At 39.7% G+C, this 19,069-nt stretch overlaps 1 protein-coding gene across 9 annotated transcripts in view; it reads left to right on the forward strand.

The window, feature by feature from the left end:
• Nucleotides 1-19,069, forward strand: part of LOC136884941 (zinc finger protein OZF) — a 150,854-nt gene that overhangs the window by 65,222 nt on the left and 66,563 nt on the right. Inside the window, exon 5 of one of the 9 annotated variants that reach the window (XM_067157272.2) lies at nucleotides 15,425-17,947. The exons of 7 other annotated variants lie outside the window; for them this stretch is intronic. In XM_067157272.2, coding sequence (XP_067013373.2) covers nucleotides 15,425-16,253 — 829 coding nt within the window. In that variant the 3' untranslated portion in view covers nucleotides 16,254-17,947. Of the gene's footprint in view, nucleotides 1-2,062; nucleotides 5,408-15,424; nucleotides 17,948-19,069 lie in introns of those variants that run through there. One more of the 9 variants, XM_067157270.2, reaches the window with a different exon arrangement.

Here is a 19,069-nt window from a genome sequence, read left to right on the forward strand (position 1 = left end):
GAACAATTCAAGGTGGTAAAGTTCATCAGATACTCAGCTTTTGCGGAACACATTTATAACAATAATCATAGTTTTTTAGGGATGGAAAAGGACATGAAATTAATTTTTAAAGGTAATTACGCAATTGAATTAAACATCCGCAAAAACATAAAGATGTTCTTAGCGCAGAAAAGGGAACCTGATAAAATTTTTAATGAAACAGTTGCAAACAACATTTTATTCATAACCTTGAGGTGACAAAATGTCATGTGATTCTAGTGCGCTCCGTACTTAAAGCTGAACGTCTGTTCAGTACTCGATCAACAGCCTGAACACAAGGATAGCCAGCCCTTCCTATGGTATGTCGCTCCTTTTTATAACAACATTGTAAGTTTACATGTATTGTTTGCAGACTCTTACACTTGTTTTTTCTTTTTGTCTTATTTTACAGTTGATCTCAACAGTGCTCCATTTTTAACTCTTTAAAAACTTATTTTAACTCATTTTGACGACACTCCTGTTGAATTAATGTTGTAAAATTAATTTCAACACTGATGGTGGACCTTAGAGTCCAAAAATCGGTTTTGAATTTAAATAGTGTGTTTGATACGACTGTGTATGATTAATAATAATAAATGAGCATCACCTTATCTCTGTTGCCAGCGCGCTTCTGTCGCGGGAACAGCTGATACAACACGACCGCGGTAAACAGCCCTCGTAAAATGTAATACCGTACTCAGAAAAGCTAATGAATCTTGATTGAAAACAAATTCGCAAAAAATACACTTACTGATATCCGAACTAAAAGAGTATACATTATTCAGAAAATCAGATTAAAAGAGAATGAGGAAATAACACATCACTGGCCACTAATGGCTGGCACAAGGAGGAGGTTACAGCCTACAAAGGGATCACTCAGCTGATCTCAGAGTCACTTTCTTGCCACTTGTCTTTCCAAACTACACTGAGACATGCTAAACATGCACCAACTAAGCACACTAACTGATACACGGATGTACTGTATATAAAACTACAGCTTGTTTTGTATACTAAACTACTAAACCTGTATTGTACTAACTTATGCTATGCTAAACTGTAAACTATGCTATACTGTACTTTACTAGAGAGATAAAGACTTATATGAAAAACACTAGTTACTGAAGAAAAATCCAAAGATCGTTAACCGCACTGAATACCATACATGCTGAGTGAGATAGCTTAACCACGTGGTGAATGTAAATATTAGAATTCGTAAAAGTTTCAAGATCGCACTTTGCAGATATAAATTGATATGAATGGGAGTTTGAGATTGGTTGGATGCTTGTCATTCACCACATAACCACCGGACAGAGCCAAAATCGGCCGAAATGTCATTTTATAAGTTATATTAATAATAGTATAATAATACTTGCTTTATGTCCCACTAACTTCTTTTACGGTATTTGGAGGCGCGAGGTGCTGGGATTTCGTCCCGCAGGAGTTCTTTTATGTGCCAGTACATCTAGCGCCACAAGGCTGACATATTTGAGCGCCTTGAAGTACCACTGGATTGAGCCAGGATCGAACCTGCCAAGTTGGGGTCAGAAGGCCAGAGCTTCAACCATCTGAGCCACTCAGCCCGGCAATTTAGAATTAAAGCAGAGCGGAGTATACACAGATTATTATTATTTTTTTTTTTACAAGTTGCTTTACGTCGCACCGACACAAATATGTCTTATGGCGGCGATGCGGCAGGGAGAGGTTTGGAGTGGGAAGAAAGCGGCTGTGGCCTTAATTAAGGTACAGCCCCAGCATTTGCCTAGTGTGAAAATGGGAAACCATGGAAAACCCCCTTCAGGGCTGCCGATGGTGGGGTTCGAACCCACTATCTCCCAAATACTGGCCGCACTTAAGTGACTGCAGCTATCAAGTTCGGTTACAAATTTTTTCAAAATAAACATTTTCAGCTGTGTTTTTAAAATATCCTACAATGTTGCCAATACCTTTTTACATGTTCTGCCTGTCATTAGCCCCAATAACCGGGAGTTTACTGTGTTCTTATTAATTACGAATGTTTACAAGAATGGTTTGTTGTCTTTTACAGTATCCAACCCCCGGGCATTGAATCTGATGTAACAAATTCTCCCAAGAGCACACACAACGGCGAGAATGGAAAATCGTTCTTACGTAGTGAAGACCTACAGAAACTCATGTCAACACATAGCCGAGTGATGTGGTGTTGTCACTTTTGTGGGAAAAGTTTTGGAAACGAGGAACTTTTGAAGAAACATGTGATAAACCATAAGAAGGAGAAGGAGAGGTCTCTCTTTATACAATCTGGGATGGACTCTCCGACAGCAGCTACGAACGAAAAGAGACTTTATTGTTGTGATCTATGTGGTATAAGTTCTTTTCATCACAAGGATATTATCAACCACTTAAAAAATCATGCAGAGATAAAGGAATATAAGTGTAAGATGTGCCCCAAGTCGTTCGAACAGCGTTACAATCTTAACAGACATTTACGAACACATAATGAAGAAATGCGAAGACGTTATCCCTGCTCGTTCTGCAATAAAATGTTTGCACGCCCAGATGGTTTGAGAAGACATGAATTATGGCATAGTAGTGGACGTCACCATTTATGCACCGTGTGTGGCAAGTCATTTTTTGAACTTAGGGTCCTTAAGGAACATATATCGAAACATTCTGGAGAGAAACCTCATATTTGCTCGGTTTGTGGAAAGGCGTATACTCAACGTTACTCCCTGAAACGCCATCTGATAGTACATTCAGACAACACAAAACCTTATTCTTGCAATATATGTGGTAAATCTTTTGGCCAGAAATGTCATCTCAAAGGACATGCTGTTGGACATACAGGTGTTAAACCTTATTCTTGTTCGATATGTCATAAAATGTTTACAACACGCAGATATATGGCGAGGCATGTTTTGTCACACAGTAAATAAATAGTTAGCTTGTATACAGTGAAACTTGTCAGTGTTCTCCCTAGGACCTTTTTAATTGAGCTCACCACCCTGCCGTGTTTACAGACCGCCCAGCTAACATAACCTACAGTATGTGCCAATTACACGATACTAATATACAGAACTCCCACAAATATTCGGTCATTCTGATGATGATGCTTGTTGTTTAAAAGGGCCTAACATCGAAGATCATCGGCACCTCGGTCACTCTGATTTTTGATACACTTTTATTGGGTAGTTATTCTTATACTATATTGATAATGTATAATGCAGTGAAACTTGTAGGAAAACATAATAATACATTCTACAAATATTGTGATGTAAGTCAAACTCTTCTGACAGTCATTAGTATGCCATCTGTCGTACACTAAATAAAAGCAATAATTTCAGTGCTGCCTCAAAAATATTCGGCCACTATACAAAAAGCAACATAAACTCGCATAATTCACAACCCTGTTACACATTCAGTACTTTGTAGGTCCACTTTGATGTTTTATGACCTCTTGCAGTCGATTCGGCATACTGGCAATAACTTTTTTGATATAATCAGGGCTTAATGCCGCCCATTCTTGTAGCAGTCTCCTCTTCAAGACTATGAGGGAACTTGGCAACCGCAGTTGTAGAGCTGCCTTTATTTGACTCCACACATTCTCAATGGGGTTCAGGTCGGGTGATTGTGGTGGAGTCTCCAAAACCTTCGGGCAGTTGTACACCAGCCACTCCATGACAAGTAGAACTTGAAAGTACGTTGTATACAAAGTTATTCCGCAGATTGTCGCAAATTGTTTTTGAGGATAGCCAAATAGCCCTCTTTTGTCAAAATACTGTATGTTCACTGAAACTCAGTGCACCAACCCCGTTCAATGCAACACATCCCCACACTATTGTACTTCCTTCACCATGTTTTACCGGTGCTTGTAAATTGCTTGTTTTCAGTTCCTCGTGATGTTTCCGCCACACCAATTGCTTTCTATCTGACCTGAAGACATTGTACTGTGACTCATCAACAAATAACGCATCCTCCCACCAAGCACTGGGTTTGCTTACGTAGGTTTTTGCAAACTCTAGCTGCTTCCACTTATTTACCGCGCTGATGTATGGTTTCCTCCTAGATCTTCTTCCAAAGAAGTCATTCCTTCGCAGTGCTCTTCGCATGGTTTCAGTACCCATTCTTTCCACACTCCTCTGAAAACAGCTGCTACCAGTTTCAGAGCACTAATTTTCGGATTTCGTTTCACATTCCGAAGCACAAACTTCTCCTTTCTTTCTGTCAGCCTTCTTGGTCTGCCTGTCTCAGGAACTGAATCAATTCTGTCTTCATTTTTGAATTGTCCGATTATATCGCCAACTATTATTCTGCTTATGTTAAGCATTTGCGATATCTTTGTATGCGATTTACCTCGAGCATGACGGAATATCACGAGCTGGCGTTCTTCAAAAGTGGTACTGTGTTGTCTTTTGCTCCCTATTTGACACGAGTCTGCAGCACTGCAGCATATTACTTCAGCACGATGTGCCTTGCGGCACCGCACTACTGAACTGAAAGTTTTGCAACACTGTCTGCCCTGTCTCTGTCATTGAACGCAATGGCAATCCCGGCCTTTCCAGGTGACTGAATATATTTGAGGCGTGTCATTCCACCGACATGTGTGCAATATCCTTTCTTTTACAGCATACTGTACATCAGTGCTCCGTGATTCCTCTTTGGCATAAGCAACCACATGTATTTGCTCATGGTGGCGTTACTGTCATCATTTTTTCGTGGATTTTATTCGTGGCTGAATATTTATGGGAGTGACTGTATATTTGAATCATTAGGTGTTCCAAATTTAAATGTAAATAACTTACAACTGTTCACTTAAATTATAAATTTTCGTTATTGTTGGCATAATTGCATGAATTACATCGGAGTTTAAATGTTTACCTAATGTGCACAAGCAGTGTCTGGATTAACGTGGAATGACATGCGAGCACTCGATTCCGCAAGACGTCACAAACCTGTATGGCACTCTACAGCAACAGAGTGGTAAGCCCTGGTGTTATGTGATGAACAGTCAGTAGAACACAATATTTCAAAATACTCTTATGTCTTGTTCATGATAATAACACTAAAATAGGGTTTTGCAGTTAATGTTTGATGAATGATGATAATGCTTGTTGTTTAAAGGGGCCTAACATCTAGGTCATCGGCCCCTAGCAGTTAATGTTTACCTGTCTGATATTTTTGTTAATGCCCTCAGGGGATTACATTGAAATTTTTTCATATTCTTTTTTTTTTTTACTTAGTATTCCCCACCTGGCTAATCATTCCTGCCACTCAGCTGACGAAAATTTCTGGGGAGAACACTCCTTGTCTTAAGCGGTCACATCGCTCAAGAAAGTGGCCCTAATATTAAGTTCATGTGAGTGTATGTTGGAATGGGAGAATAAATTTCATTTCCGTACATTGACAAGTGTCAGCTTCTTGGCACGCCACATTTAAATGTTTGGTAAACAGAATAATTAATTTCTGTGTACTTCGGTTCTCTCTTCCATTTCCCTTCCTCGTATTTATTTTTTGAGCAAATTCATTGGTTTTAGGACAGAGGTGCTCAGCTGGGCGGCCGGGTTGGCGTGATGTAAAAGCGGGCGGGCAGCTTACGTGGCAAGCATACGTCACCATGAAGCGAGAGAGCGAACACACTTTGCAGGAAAGCAAGGGAGCATTGACGTTCGATTGCGATTATGAACCCCTCCTCCACTACTCAGCAAGGTGTTGATTGGGGTACATTATTTAAAATAAAACTTTATAACTGCAACAACAAAATCTGACCTTTCCACGATATTCCGGTTTACTTTATACAGCACTTGATATAAACAGTCGGTTTTATTTTCGTAATATTAATTCAAAGAAAACTGACACATTATAATTTTTCTGTTACAATCTACAAAGGTACAGGGTTTTAGCGTACAAGCTACAGTATACAATTCCTTGGGTGGGAATGTCAGTCTTGCCATTTATAAAAAAACGTAAAATTCCTGTGATTCTTTTAGCAAAAAGTAATATAATTACATAATACAACAACAATTTTACACAGTGTTGTAGTGTTGTGTGACATTCCCTGTTCACTGAATTTCTGAAAATACAACCTGTGACAGTAAAGTTGGGTGAATAGTCCTGTACTATCAACATAGATGAACAATGCACAACAGTGACCTTACTTTCCTTCAAAATAGTCCCTTCCCATAACTATGGACTGCTGAGATGGCGATACATGTCCTGGAAATTTTTCAAGAAGGCTTCCTTTGGGATGGTGTTCAGAAGCCTCGTCACGTTTCGTTGGATGTCAGGAATATTGTCAAATATTTGAGGTTGTAGGCCTAACTCATTATTGTATCCATTCAAAATGCATAAACTGCAATGAACATAAATAACTTGTTTCTCAGAGCGTAAATTGAAAATTATGTGGATTTCCGCCCTCTTTCTTTCATTATTTTCTGCCTCCATTTCGAACTCGGGTATCGCTGCAGTGATCGAGAGTGTCTGGGAGAACTTCGCCCAACCTTCACAGCCTGTAGCCACAGTGTCACTGTGGTTGAATAGCATATGCTCATCGCCTGCCAGCCCACCCATTTATCGCCCTAGGTGCCTGCGGGCCTGAATGCCCAGCATGAGAGTCTCTGTTTTAGAATGTTATTTACTTGAGGTCTACCACATTTGAAAATCTCAGCCAGTTTCCTTGTAGAAATTCCCTTCTGACTTTCAATAATTGCTTTCCTTCTCTCTTGCAATGTTTAACACTAGGACCGCCGGAACATGCTGTATACCTAGAACCGCCGATGCGGTCATTTTGACCGCTGTATTCTAATTATTATTTTTATGCTCAATACGTATAGTAACTCATTATCATTGTTTCAAATATGTAATACTAAATTTATAAAACATAAATTATGGGATCTAACACAGAAAAGATTCAAAATATTTAATAGTTTTGCAAATGTGATATTTTCCTAATTTATTACAAACCCAAAAACGTTTCTGTAAAACACACTTATCTAAAAAAAACAACAACATTGTTTTTACTTCAAATTCTATTAGTATAAACGGTAAAAATAGTTATTACTCATTATCAGAAAATAGAATTACTGTAACATTCCATTTAGTACAATTTATGACCTGGAACTTGTTTGCCAAATCCACGTACCACAACATATTTGTCTCCTTTTCCTTCAGTGTATTTGCACACGCTGATGCAATCCTGCGTCTTTGGAAGCAGGAACTACATACCACGACCTTAGTTATGTCCTTTGAGCAAGAACCACACACTCGCTGTTTGCAATTTCTACAGGTAAAACTTGTCTTATTCCTGCATTTCCTCATTTGGCATTGCCTAGTCTGTACATTTCCTTCCACAGGCTTCCTAAATCCGGGTTCTGTATCCACAGACTTAAGTTTCGATCCCATGTACCCCACACGAAGCTCCACTGCTAGTTTCAGGATGTCATTTCGGCGACTGATCTTCTTCCCTGTCAGTGTTTGAAATTGATCTAGGAGTTGAAATGAAATGGCGTATGGCTTTTAGTGCCGGGATGTGTCCGTGGACACATGATGAAGACGACACATATACCCAGTTCCCGTGCCAGGGTAATTAACCAATTTCGGTTAAAATTCCCGACCCAGCCGGGAATCGAACCCGGAACCCCTGTGACTAAAGGCCAGCATGCTAACCTTTTAGCCATGGAGCCAGACATCCAGGAGTTGATAGGTGCCAAGTCAAGAATATTATGAAATACGATCGTACATGAACAGGCCATCTTCGTGTAAGGGATCGAATAGTATATTTTCTTCCCATTTGATCTACCATGTCCACGTCATATTTTGTATTGGAGTAGAAGTCTTCTGTTTCGGGAATCCTTTTGGGATTCGCTTGAAGTTCAACTTCTGAGTGCTAAGTACTGTATAGAAGGACGTTCTTGTTTCGTTTTCCTTGATAAACAGTAAGTGTGTCATTGGAATGTTTCAGGAGAGTTGAGTCGTAAAGACTAGCTTTCATAGCCTTCACAGCTTTAGGAATTTCTCTCCTTGATCGTCTAATGGTTCCAACAATATTCGAACTATTACTTTTCAAATTCTTACCAAGTTTCACTGTTGCAAGGAAAGTTATCTGTAGTCACTTTTCGCCCCGTGTTTTGAAAAGGCTCCACTAACTTCATTACTACACTTTCGGGTAGAGCCTCGTCACGTGGTCTGAGATCGTCTTTTCCTAGGTAAGGAAACCCATTGCACGGAAACTTTGAGTCAACGTCCACAAGCAGCCAAAATGTAATTCCAGTTGTATCTGGTTTGTTGGGTATGTACTGTAAAAAGCTACTCATCAGCAGGCAGATTTTCACCTGGAATATAAGACAGTTGACAATTTTCAATGAATTTGTTCCATACTTTTGATACTAATGCAAATTTATCAGTTTTCAAACATTCTAATCTTGTAATTCTGACGTCGAAACGCAAAAATCTTTGTATTTCTCGACAAAATTCCTCCCCGTTGTTTCACTGAAGAATGATGGCCCCCACTTTTTAGACCAGAGTTCATTAGGTATAGTGCTACTAGCTCCAAGTACACCACGAGCATACACTAAGCCAATGAATGCGTCCAGTTTTCTAAACTTACACTCCACAATTTATCTCCTAATACGCGTTTTGCTTCAGTTTCCGTAGAGTGTTTGATGTGTTTCAATATAGAGTCATCAATAAAAAGACGCCATGCACACGCTACACTGTCGTCAGAAACATACCGCTTTGAGTATGGAGTAGGTCCTGGATTTTCTTTCAAGATGTTGTGACAAGCCATCCTGCCAGGTGTAGTCTTCACAAACTCTCCTACAGTCCACTACGTGATGCCATCTGTACCTAGTAACATATTACTTGGTCCTGGGAGGCTTGTGTTGATGCGTCCCTTCTTTCTTCCAGCTTTTCCTATCGCATTTTCTGCTGCTGTAATAGAACAATCGAAAACTTTCAGTTCTCGGCCTACACCAGGCATAATTGCAGTCTAATTGCTGAATTTCAGTACCAAGGTGGTAATGTTGACATCAAAATAACGTATATCATTAGGGAATTGTGACAGCGGAAGAATGTTCGCTACTCTCAGAGGAGTGTGACCCATTAGCCGCCTTTAGAAAAATGAATAAAGAAGAGAATGAACAATGGCCGTAGATATACTATCAGAGTTTCATAGTTGTGCTTACATTATTGCAGGGAGAATAATTATAAACAAATGTTATCTCAAACAGAGGAATAAGCACATGTTCTAATAGATTTTATTATGATAATCAATACAGCGGTCAAAATGACCGCTCCGGCGGTTCTAGGTATACTCGTTACCTATGTCCTAACCAATGACGCAAAATTAATTACATTTAATACGGATGATTCTGACCGGTATTCAGGAAATGTCACTGAAGCTCTTTGCTATACGACAGAAAATGTGGTCAATATCAGGCTTTGAAAAAGTGTAGCGGTCATTTTGACCGCTCCGGCGGTTCTAGTGTTAAATCACCCTTGACTCTTCGCACATTGCTGAATAGCAGATCACTGACCATAGATGACTGAACTGTAAAACCTAACTGAAGGTACAGTATTTTCCTCTGACTTAAGTGGCTTGGTCCTTACCGTATAAAATAGTGCCAAGTCAATAATACCACCCCCTTCTTTGTGGATGTATTTTAAAATATGAAGTTCTGAAATTAATTCTGTCTCCTCTTCTGTAAAAACAAAAGGTGTCTGGTTATTGTCAGCTAAACGTGAAGAAAGAAAACTAGGCGAGAGGATTGAAGAGGGGTTGAGAAAAATGCATTTATGCACCCCACAAAAGCGAGTTCTACTCCACGAATTCAGTTGGTTAGCAGTGATGAGCAGGAGTGTATAATACTTAACACATTAGTGACAGGCCCCAAGAATTCTCGTAGTTTCTCGGCCGTTCGTACGTGACGGGCTACGAGAATTCTTGTTTTTATGGACCTTGTGTTTCCTTGATTGCAGCTATAATCTGGTGGTGAAATTATAAGTTTTAAACAGTGTAGTCGTGGAATAAATAGTATAAGGCAGCTATTGCTCCATAATCTTCTTTCCTTTAAACCTTCATCTAATTAATAAAATAATATCTGTAATGTCGAGCTATTCCTTCAAGCTTCAGGACAGCTGTCAACATGGCGCGGTGCATGTAGTTGCTGACAGATATGGATATTTGTGATGAATTATCTGCAGACCAATTATCAGATGTACCTAGAGACAGTAAATTAGATATTTCTAATTATGTGAGTGATTCCTACAATGATTCTGGTCCTTCTTTGTCACATCTTAGGCAACAATCTTGTGTTTTGGAATACTGGTACAGCAGTGACTCAGATATGCACAAGTCTAGTATAGATAGCAAAAAGCCTTATCTCTGATTCCACTTCTTTACACATATCATTGATATATATAAGAAAACATTACGGTCCAATAATACTGTCTTGAGGAATTCCCCTCTTAATTATTACAGGGTCAGATAAAGCTTCACCTACTCTAATTCTCTGAGTTCTATTTTCTAGAAGCTTAGCCACCCATTCACTTACTCTTTTGTCAAGTCTAATTGCACTCATTTTTGCCAGTAGTCTCCTATGATCTACCCTATCGAATGCTTTAGACAGGTCAATCGCGATACAGTCCAATTGTCCTCCTGAATCCAGGATATCTGCTATATCTCACTGGAATCCTACAAGTTGAGCTTCAGTGGAATAACCTTTCCTAAACCCAACCCTGCTTGAGGGTTAAGAAAACTTTGACCTTATCCATAAAGATCATTTGTTACTATAGAAATAAAGTCTTTTAAAGGCCTTTAAGATCACCTGCTCCAAGGACTGTTTCTTTGAGGAGCTTGGAAAAAGGAAGTGGAATGTTTCCCCTAGTTCTTAAATGTATTCCTTTGATGGATATTTCAGACAGTTGGTACTTCTAGTAATATGGAACTGTATGAGAGGATATCAGCCTCTGTTACAGTCACCTTCAGTTACCTGTCCAGAATAGGTTTCAAAACTCATGTTGGGATTAATAATAATTGTTGCATCCTTGGTTCTCAGTGTGATCGGAATCTATTTTGATATGGTAGGTGCTGCCATTAACTGCTATACCATGAACTTCTTTGTGCGCAGACCTTTCTGTCGAAGACATGAAAGATTTTGTAGTATATATTATAAGTTGTCGAGATGGAAATGGTATATCTCTTATAGTTATGAATTTCATTGGTTCCGTATTGAAGTGGGATTACAGTAAATGACTATTTGACATGTGATTAAATCACAATAAAACGTCATTATATTGAATAGGTGGACCTTGAAAGAATTTAATTTTACTGGTATATCTCTGTCTTCCTTCTGTGTAAGAATCAGCCCAAAATTAGTGTTTCTTTTCTCCTTCTAAGAGTTTGAAATAGTCAGACCACTTTCCACTTGAGAGCATATAGACATAAATTTCTGCTGCATTCTAACGGATGCATGTATCATTGTACGGCATTTCCTTATGTAGATTGATAGTATAAAACGCATCTTTTTGCATGTTGATATCATCTGGTGAGGATTCCTATAATTCTTTCACCGCCTTGAAACCTCTTACAAAACGTGATTACTTGATTCAATGTCATTTTGAAATAAAATATTCCGTGGCACAGAAGCATTGTTTTTTTTTTTTTTTTTTTAACAATTGGCTTTACGTCGCACCGACACAGATAGGTCTTACGGCGACAATGGGACAGGAAAGAGCTAGGAGTGGGTAGGAAGCGGCCGTGGCCATAAGTAAGGTACAGCCCCAGCATTTGCTTGGTATGAAAATGGGAAACCACAGAAAACCATCTTCAGGGCTGCCGACAGTGGGGCTCGAACCCACAATCTCCCGAATACTGGATACTGGCCGCACTTAAGCGACTGCAGCTATCGAGCTCGGTGCAGAAGCATTGCACGATGCAGTTGGAAAGAAAGAGGAGTAATTAAGTTTCAATAATTCAGACAGTAAGAGCACTAAACCAGACTGAACCGAGCAAAGTGAGAGTGGATGCATAACGTAAGGAATGAAAGTGTATGGGGAGAGAGAGACCAAGTAACGGATGATAAAAGACACCGAAGTACATACCCTCTCTCTCGTGAACTAATCATCCCATTAACCTGGGAGTTGTGCTCAATGAATCTTTGAACTATTGTTCCCGGTTCTTCCGCTCAAAGGTACTGAGGCAATGATTACCCTAGTTTTCATTGCGCTGTGAATCAAGCTGTGCAAATATAAGAGCACCACTTTCATTCTATATAAAATGTGGAAAGGTCTCTTCTTCATTAGTATATTATAAGCTAAGTATAAAGTCAATCAATGTGAACTACATTCTTTTGAATCTCTACTGTTTGAAAATAATCAGAGCTAATCTCTTGTAACTGTGAATTTTTGAAGAGATTCCTCCGTTTTCTCAGTGATCACACCTGAATTGCCTCCATCCGCTGGGTAAAGTGGCACTCAAATGTTTCCCATTGCTGAGGAGTTAACAAATGTAGGTTTTATGACAGTAATAAACTCTGCACTGCATAAAATTAGAGGACCGTATCCCTTTTTATTGGTCTAGTGTCTCTGAAAATCCAATTCTAGCTCAAGTTTTCTGTTCATTAGTCTATTAGTCGTCAGTCTTATGTTGTCATGGCATAAAAACATAGTGGAACTATTTAACAGTAATACAAAAACTTGGATGTTGCAGAGTAATTTGAGAAGAGAGATCATGGCAATAGCAGCGTGTTGTAGCATTGTGACACATTAATGGAATGTATGAGATGTTTGATGACGATTGTTGTTTATTTATTATTTTTAAAAATTTTTGTTTTACAAGCTGCTTTACGTCGCCCCGACACAATAGGTCTTATGGCGACGATGGGATAGGAAGGGGCTAGGAATAGGAAGGACGCGGCCGTGGCCTTAATTAAGGTACAGCCCCAGCATTTGCCTGGTATGAAAATGGGAAACCACGGAAAACCATCTTCAGGGCTGCCGACAGTGGGGCTCGAACCCACAATCTCCCGAATACTGGATACTGGCCGCACTTAAGCGACTGCAGCTATCGAGGTCGGTGATTGTTGTTTAAAAGGGTCTAAGAGCTAGGTCATCAGCCCCTAATGGTATGAGGTGCAGCAAAATGAAACGATACTTAAAACTTCAGAATGTATCTACTGACTAAAATATAGAACGAATGATGATGAAAAATTAACCATGAATCCAAAACAATCAGTGGATCAAATTCACAATGCCTTCTTTTCTGAGATGATGCTTGTTGTAAAAAGCAGTCCAAAATCCAGGTTACTGGCCCCTCATAATTATACTCAGTGGCGGCTCGTGAAAAAATCGTCCTACGTGCTACAAAAAACAAGCTAAATACGCTATTTTAAATCTGCATATTGCCATGATGAACAACGCATACTTCAAACTTGGTAATAATAATAATAATAATAATAATAATAATAATAATAATAATAATAATAATAATACAACTTTTCTCACAATTTATAACTCAGAACAAACAAAAACAACATTAATTTGGAAGCAGATGAATTCTTCGACAACTGTCTACGAGATAAATAATTCATTCGAGAAATATTGTTTTTACTAACCTAATGGCGCAACTTACATCAGTGCAAATAGAATCGTGGGAATATAGATCCCCACTAAGAACACTAATTTAATTTCACTTTATATACACTGCAGTGGATAAATAATTTGATAAATCTTCGTATAAACTTTAGCACTAACACAATGACAGAAAAAAAACACGCACCAGTAATATAACTGCGAGATTAAAAACCGCACAAAGCAACTGAAAGAGCTGCGAACTGATTCATTGAGACCTCCCCTATTACCAGAGTAAATGTCCGGCTCCATGGCTAAATGGTTAGCGCGCTGGCCTTTGGTCACAGGAATCCCGGGTTCGATTCCCGGCAGGGTCTGGAATTTTAACCATCATTGGGTGTATGTGTTGTCTTCATCATCATTTCATCCTCATCACGACTCACAGGTCGCCTACGGGTGTCAAATCAAAAGACCTGCATCTGGCGAGTCGAACATGTCCTCGGATACTTCCGGCACTAAAAGCCATACGCTATTTCATTTCACCAGAGTAAATTACATTGTAATGCGGGATAACATTTAGGGTCAGTCAAAGATTCTTTGGCTCACCTACGAATTCCTTATTTTTGACACAAAAGGAAGATGGATATTTTAATAAGCATGTGTGAGATAGATTGCCTCCACTTACGCTTTACTTTCGAGCCCAGACGATGCTACTCTCTAGTGGCAGATTCGCTTACCACGTTCAACATAAGCACGGCCGACTGGATCCCTCGCTGCGCTCCGGGTAGCAGGAGACATCGAGTACTTCTACCCCCTTGCGGGAGAGGAAGTAACTATAGACGGGATCAGTGAAAGTTGATCCCGGTTTACGGTATACTCCGCCGCCTAGGGGGAGTGTTGCAAGCTTGGCTGCGCCTGCGTATTGCTTCCTTCAGGCTACAGGCAAGGGCTCACTTCACATGAGCACGAGCCTTGTTCCCCGGGAGAACGGCGCTAGGTGTTCGACAGATCTCGTCCTGATTTGCACAAAACACAAATTCATATCGTACTCAAAACAACGAAAAGGCATCAGGATAATTGTACTGTACATAAATAATATTCCTTACAGTTCCAAGCTACGTGCTGGAGCCCGGTAGCACGTACTGACCGGCCGCCACTGATTATACTAATCACTGGTAAAGCAGAACCATTGTGATCCTCCTATAGTGGAACTACTCACAGGCCACATATTCTCTTGGTGTCTCTCACCTGGTGGTATTAATCATAAGCAGTGCAAATCCACGGCATATCACACATTATGGTACTACCTACAGGCAGCGCAGACCCATTCTGAACGCAGGAGAACAGACACATTCCAGGGCAGCGTATGGCACCGTTTCTCGCATGTACATTAGTCCGCAGCCGAGTGCCCCCCCGCCCCGCTCCATGGTGACATAAAGATGATGGTACTAACCACAGGCAACAGCCAGACCCGTCATGTTCCTCATATGGTGGTACTAATCACAAGTAGTCTCATGGTTTTAATTTAATTACCCCCTTGGTTACCCCTTTTAGTCTCCTCTTACAACAGGCAGTTTCATACAATGGGTGTATTTGTCATCTATATTCCCCACCCACAGGCGGTGAATATAAGAGACAGCAAGACTTTGATTACAGTGAAATTGCGGCAACAAGAAAAATGCACAGTGTCGTGAGGAAAACAAACTACACAGATTTTTCAAAATAAACCTTTTCAGTGTTTAAAAATAATCCTGTTATGTTGACAATACATTTTTTTTCAGTTTTTCGTATATGTTCTGCCCGTCATTAGCCAGAAGTTTTACAATTAATTACAAGTGTTTAAAGGAATGGTTTGTTGTCTTTACAGTATCCATCCCTTGGCCATTGAATCCAAAGTAACATATTCTCCTGAGAACACATACAACAGCAAGAATGGAGCATTGGGAAAATCATTCTTACGTAGTGAAGACCTACAGAAACTCATGTCAACACATAGCCGAGTGATGTGGTGTTGTCACTTCTGTGGGAAAAGTTTTGAAAATGAGCAACTTTTGAAGAAACATGTGATAGTCCATAACAAGGAGAAGGGGCCATCTCTTCTTATTCAATCTGGGATAGACTCTCCGACAACAGCTAAGAATGAAAAGAGACTTTATTGTTGTGATCTGTGTGGTATAAGTTCTTTTCGTCATGAGGATATTATCAACCACATAAAAAATCATGCACAGGTAAAGCAGTACAAGTGTACAGTGTGCCCCAAATCATTCCAAACCCAGTCAAATCTTAGGAGACATTTACTAGTTCATAATGCAGAAAGACAAAGACAGCACCCTTGCTCGATCTGCAATAAATTGTTTACACGCATTGATAGTTTGAAAAGACATGAATTATGGCATACTGGTGAACGGAGATATTCATGTACGGTGTGTGGCAGATCATTTTTTGCAAGTGGAAACCTTAAGAAACATATATTTAAACATTCGGGCGAGAAACCTTACATTTGCTCTATTTGTGGAAAGGCGTATACTGAACGTAGCACGTTGAAAGCTCATCAAGTAGTACATTCAGACAACCAAAAGCCTTATTCTTGTGATATATGTGGTAAATCCTTTGGACAGAAAAGTCATCTCAAAGCACATACTCTCAGACATACAGGTGTCAAACCTTATTCTTGTTCAATAAAAGGTTTACAGTGAGCAGATATATGGTGAGACATATTTTGTTACACAGTAAGTAATTAGCTTCTCATAAGTGGTCACAAGTCGTCCTGCAAGAAAATGGCTATTAGAGCAGGTAGCTGTGATATTAACCCACAAGTGAATTACAAGAAAATCTGTGAAAAAATTCAAATTTTGATTTTGATGCAAAATACTCCATATTGCATCACCGCACCACTAAGTCCCTCTGCCGGATTAACGGATTTCAGTGTCGGTAGTGCATGTAGATCTTCAATCACTGTTTTCTTATTCTTCAAATTTTCAGTAGTTTGCTGTCTAAAAAATTTCCCTTGCATTAGAGTCTTTGTGGTCGCCCGCCTGGTGGCCATGATCGTGAAGGCGTTGAAGTCTAAACGGTCGGACACCGAGGTTAGCCGGTTTTTTAGTTCCGTTGGTCGAAAAGAAATGTTTACCATCAGAATGTAGGTCGGCAGGGTAGGGGAGGTGGTGGTGTACAATTTCTAATCACTACATTGCATGCCAATAACCTGGATTAAATTCCAAACCTCTCCACAGTGCTCATAAGGAGCGAGGGCATATGACTCTGTTGATGAATGGGGACATTAAGCCTTGAGGAGACCCCTTGGTGCTGTTCGACAGGAGTAGGCTATGTGCCGGCACCGGGTTTCACACTTTCCCTTCCTACTATCATATATCACGTCATTCATTTCATCTCATTAACTCCTCTGATGAGGTTTATGTCAGGAAGGACATCCGGTCATAAAAGCCCGCCATGTCAGATTCGTCTCACCTCACCTCGTACCTTTCCCGTAGAGAAATGGGACAAGGGTTGGACAAACTAACAGAGTCTTTGAGATAGGTAAATCAAACTTGCTACATTACTTCACAGATGTCCGGTTCCATGGCTAAATGGTTAGCATCCTGGCCTTTGGTCACAGGGATCCCGGGTTCGATTCCCAGCATCGGGAATTTTAACCATAATTGGTTAATTCCCCTGGCACGTGGACTGGGTGTATGTGCCGTCTTCATCATCATTTCATCCTCATCACGGACGTGCAGGTCGCCTATGGGAGTCAAATCAAGATACCTGCACCAGGCCTCTTCAGAGGCCATGTGCCATTATTATTATTATTATTACTTCACAGATATATGGTGAATTAAATAGATTTGGATTTTCTACTGAGAAAAATAGTTTTTAAAAAGTTGTATATAATTATATTTGATAAAAAAATATGGTGCGCAGATTTAAAAAAATACTGGTGGATTATCTACTGTTAGCACATTAAAACCCAGGACAATTTTAAGAAGTGTGTGTGTGATGAACCTACTGACAAACTATGGAGTTGAAAAAATGAAATTTTCAATACGAGGGACTTTTTGTGTGTTTTCCCGTAAAAATTAAATAATTTGACCATATCGTCTTAACCATGAAAGCTACAGTAATGAAACTGTATGAGCAGTCTTCTGATATTATATTACAACTTTGGTATAAATTTGAAAAATATAGCATTTATAGTTTAGAACTTTTGCATTTCACTCATGGGTTACCAAATCCTGAAGAACCATATCTCAGTAACTTTTTAATGCAACATACAATATGTCAAATATGCTAACCAACTCACAATTACTTTTAACATTCATATTGTCTTTCTGTATACTTTGTCCTCAGGAGCAATCTCCAGTTGGGGAAAGTCGAAATAAATATATTGGAATGGAAGAGTAAATCCTATTACTGCATGCTTCTTGGCATGCCACACTTAAAATCTCTGGTAAACTGAATCATTCTTTTCTCTGTAGTTCATTTCTCCCTTCCATTTCACTTCCTGATGTTTATTTTCTTAATGTATTAGGGTAGTTGTTTTTACGTTCTACCACATTTGAAAATTTTGTCCGGTTTCCTTATAAAAGTTCCTTTCTCACTTTCATTAACTGCTTTCCTTTTCTCCTGTAATGTTGTAATCTTTCCTCAACTCATCGGACGTTGCTGAATAGCAGATTTGCCGACTACACACAACTGAACTCTTAAAGCCTAACCAAAGGTACAGTATTTTTCTCTGGCTTAAGTTGTATTATCCATACCCTATAAAACAGCGCTACGTTTAAGTTATTAATGCTGCCTGATTCAGTGTCAACGTATTTTACAACTTTGTTGGTAGATCAGTAGATAGCAGATTTGTTGAGGAAAATTAATCTATTGCAATCCACAAACGGTTAAATTTTACTGTTGGTTTTTCTGTTGGTGAGCTGCGAAGAAGGCCTGCTTCCAGGTATGAGCTGAAGCATGTGCCTAGCTTTCAGTACGAAATCGTGCCTGGCATATGTGTGGCTGGTGATTTGTGAGAGTTTTTGCTTGTATTGTATCTATATAGTAGTTCAACATCAGAACAGCAGGTTCTATTGTAGCAAGTGGCCAGGATAGCCAGGCTTTTATCTTGAACAGTACTTCATGAAATTCCACAAAAGACGGAAGTAATTGCCTCCAAACAATGCCATACTACCTGCGTTTGTTGCAGCGCATTATTGTAGGTTACTATATTGGCTGTGTACGTTTTACAGCGATTGTTCACTCAGCAATGGCCTAATAAGGATTTTTTTTCTTTTTTTTTTGCTAGTTATTTTACGTCGCACCGACACAGATAGGTCTTATGGCGACGATGGGACAGGAAAGGGCTAGGAGTGGGAAGGAAGCGGCCGTGGCCTTAATCAAGGTACAGCCCCAGCATTTGCCTGGTGAAAAAATGGGAAACCACGGAAAACCATTTTCAGGGCTGCCGACAGTGGGGTTCGAACCTACTATCTCCCGAATACTGGATACTAGCCGCACTTTAAGCGAC

Source organism: Anabrus simplex, chromosome 13, assembly GCF_040414725.1.
Source record: "Anabrus simplex isolate iqAnaSimp1 chromosome 13, ASM4041472v1, whole genome shotgun sequence".
NCBI classification, from domain to species: domain Eukaryota; kingdom Metazoa; phylum Arthropoda; class Insecta; order Orthoptera; family Tettigoniidae; genus Anabrus; species Anabrus simplex.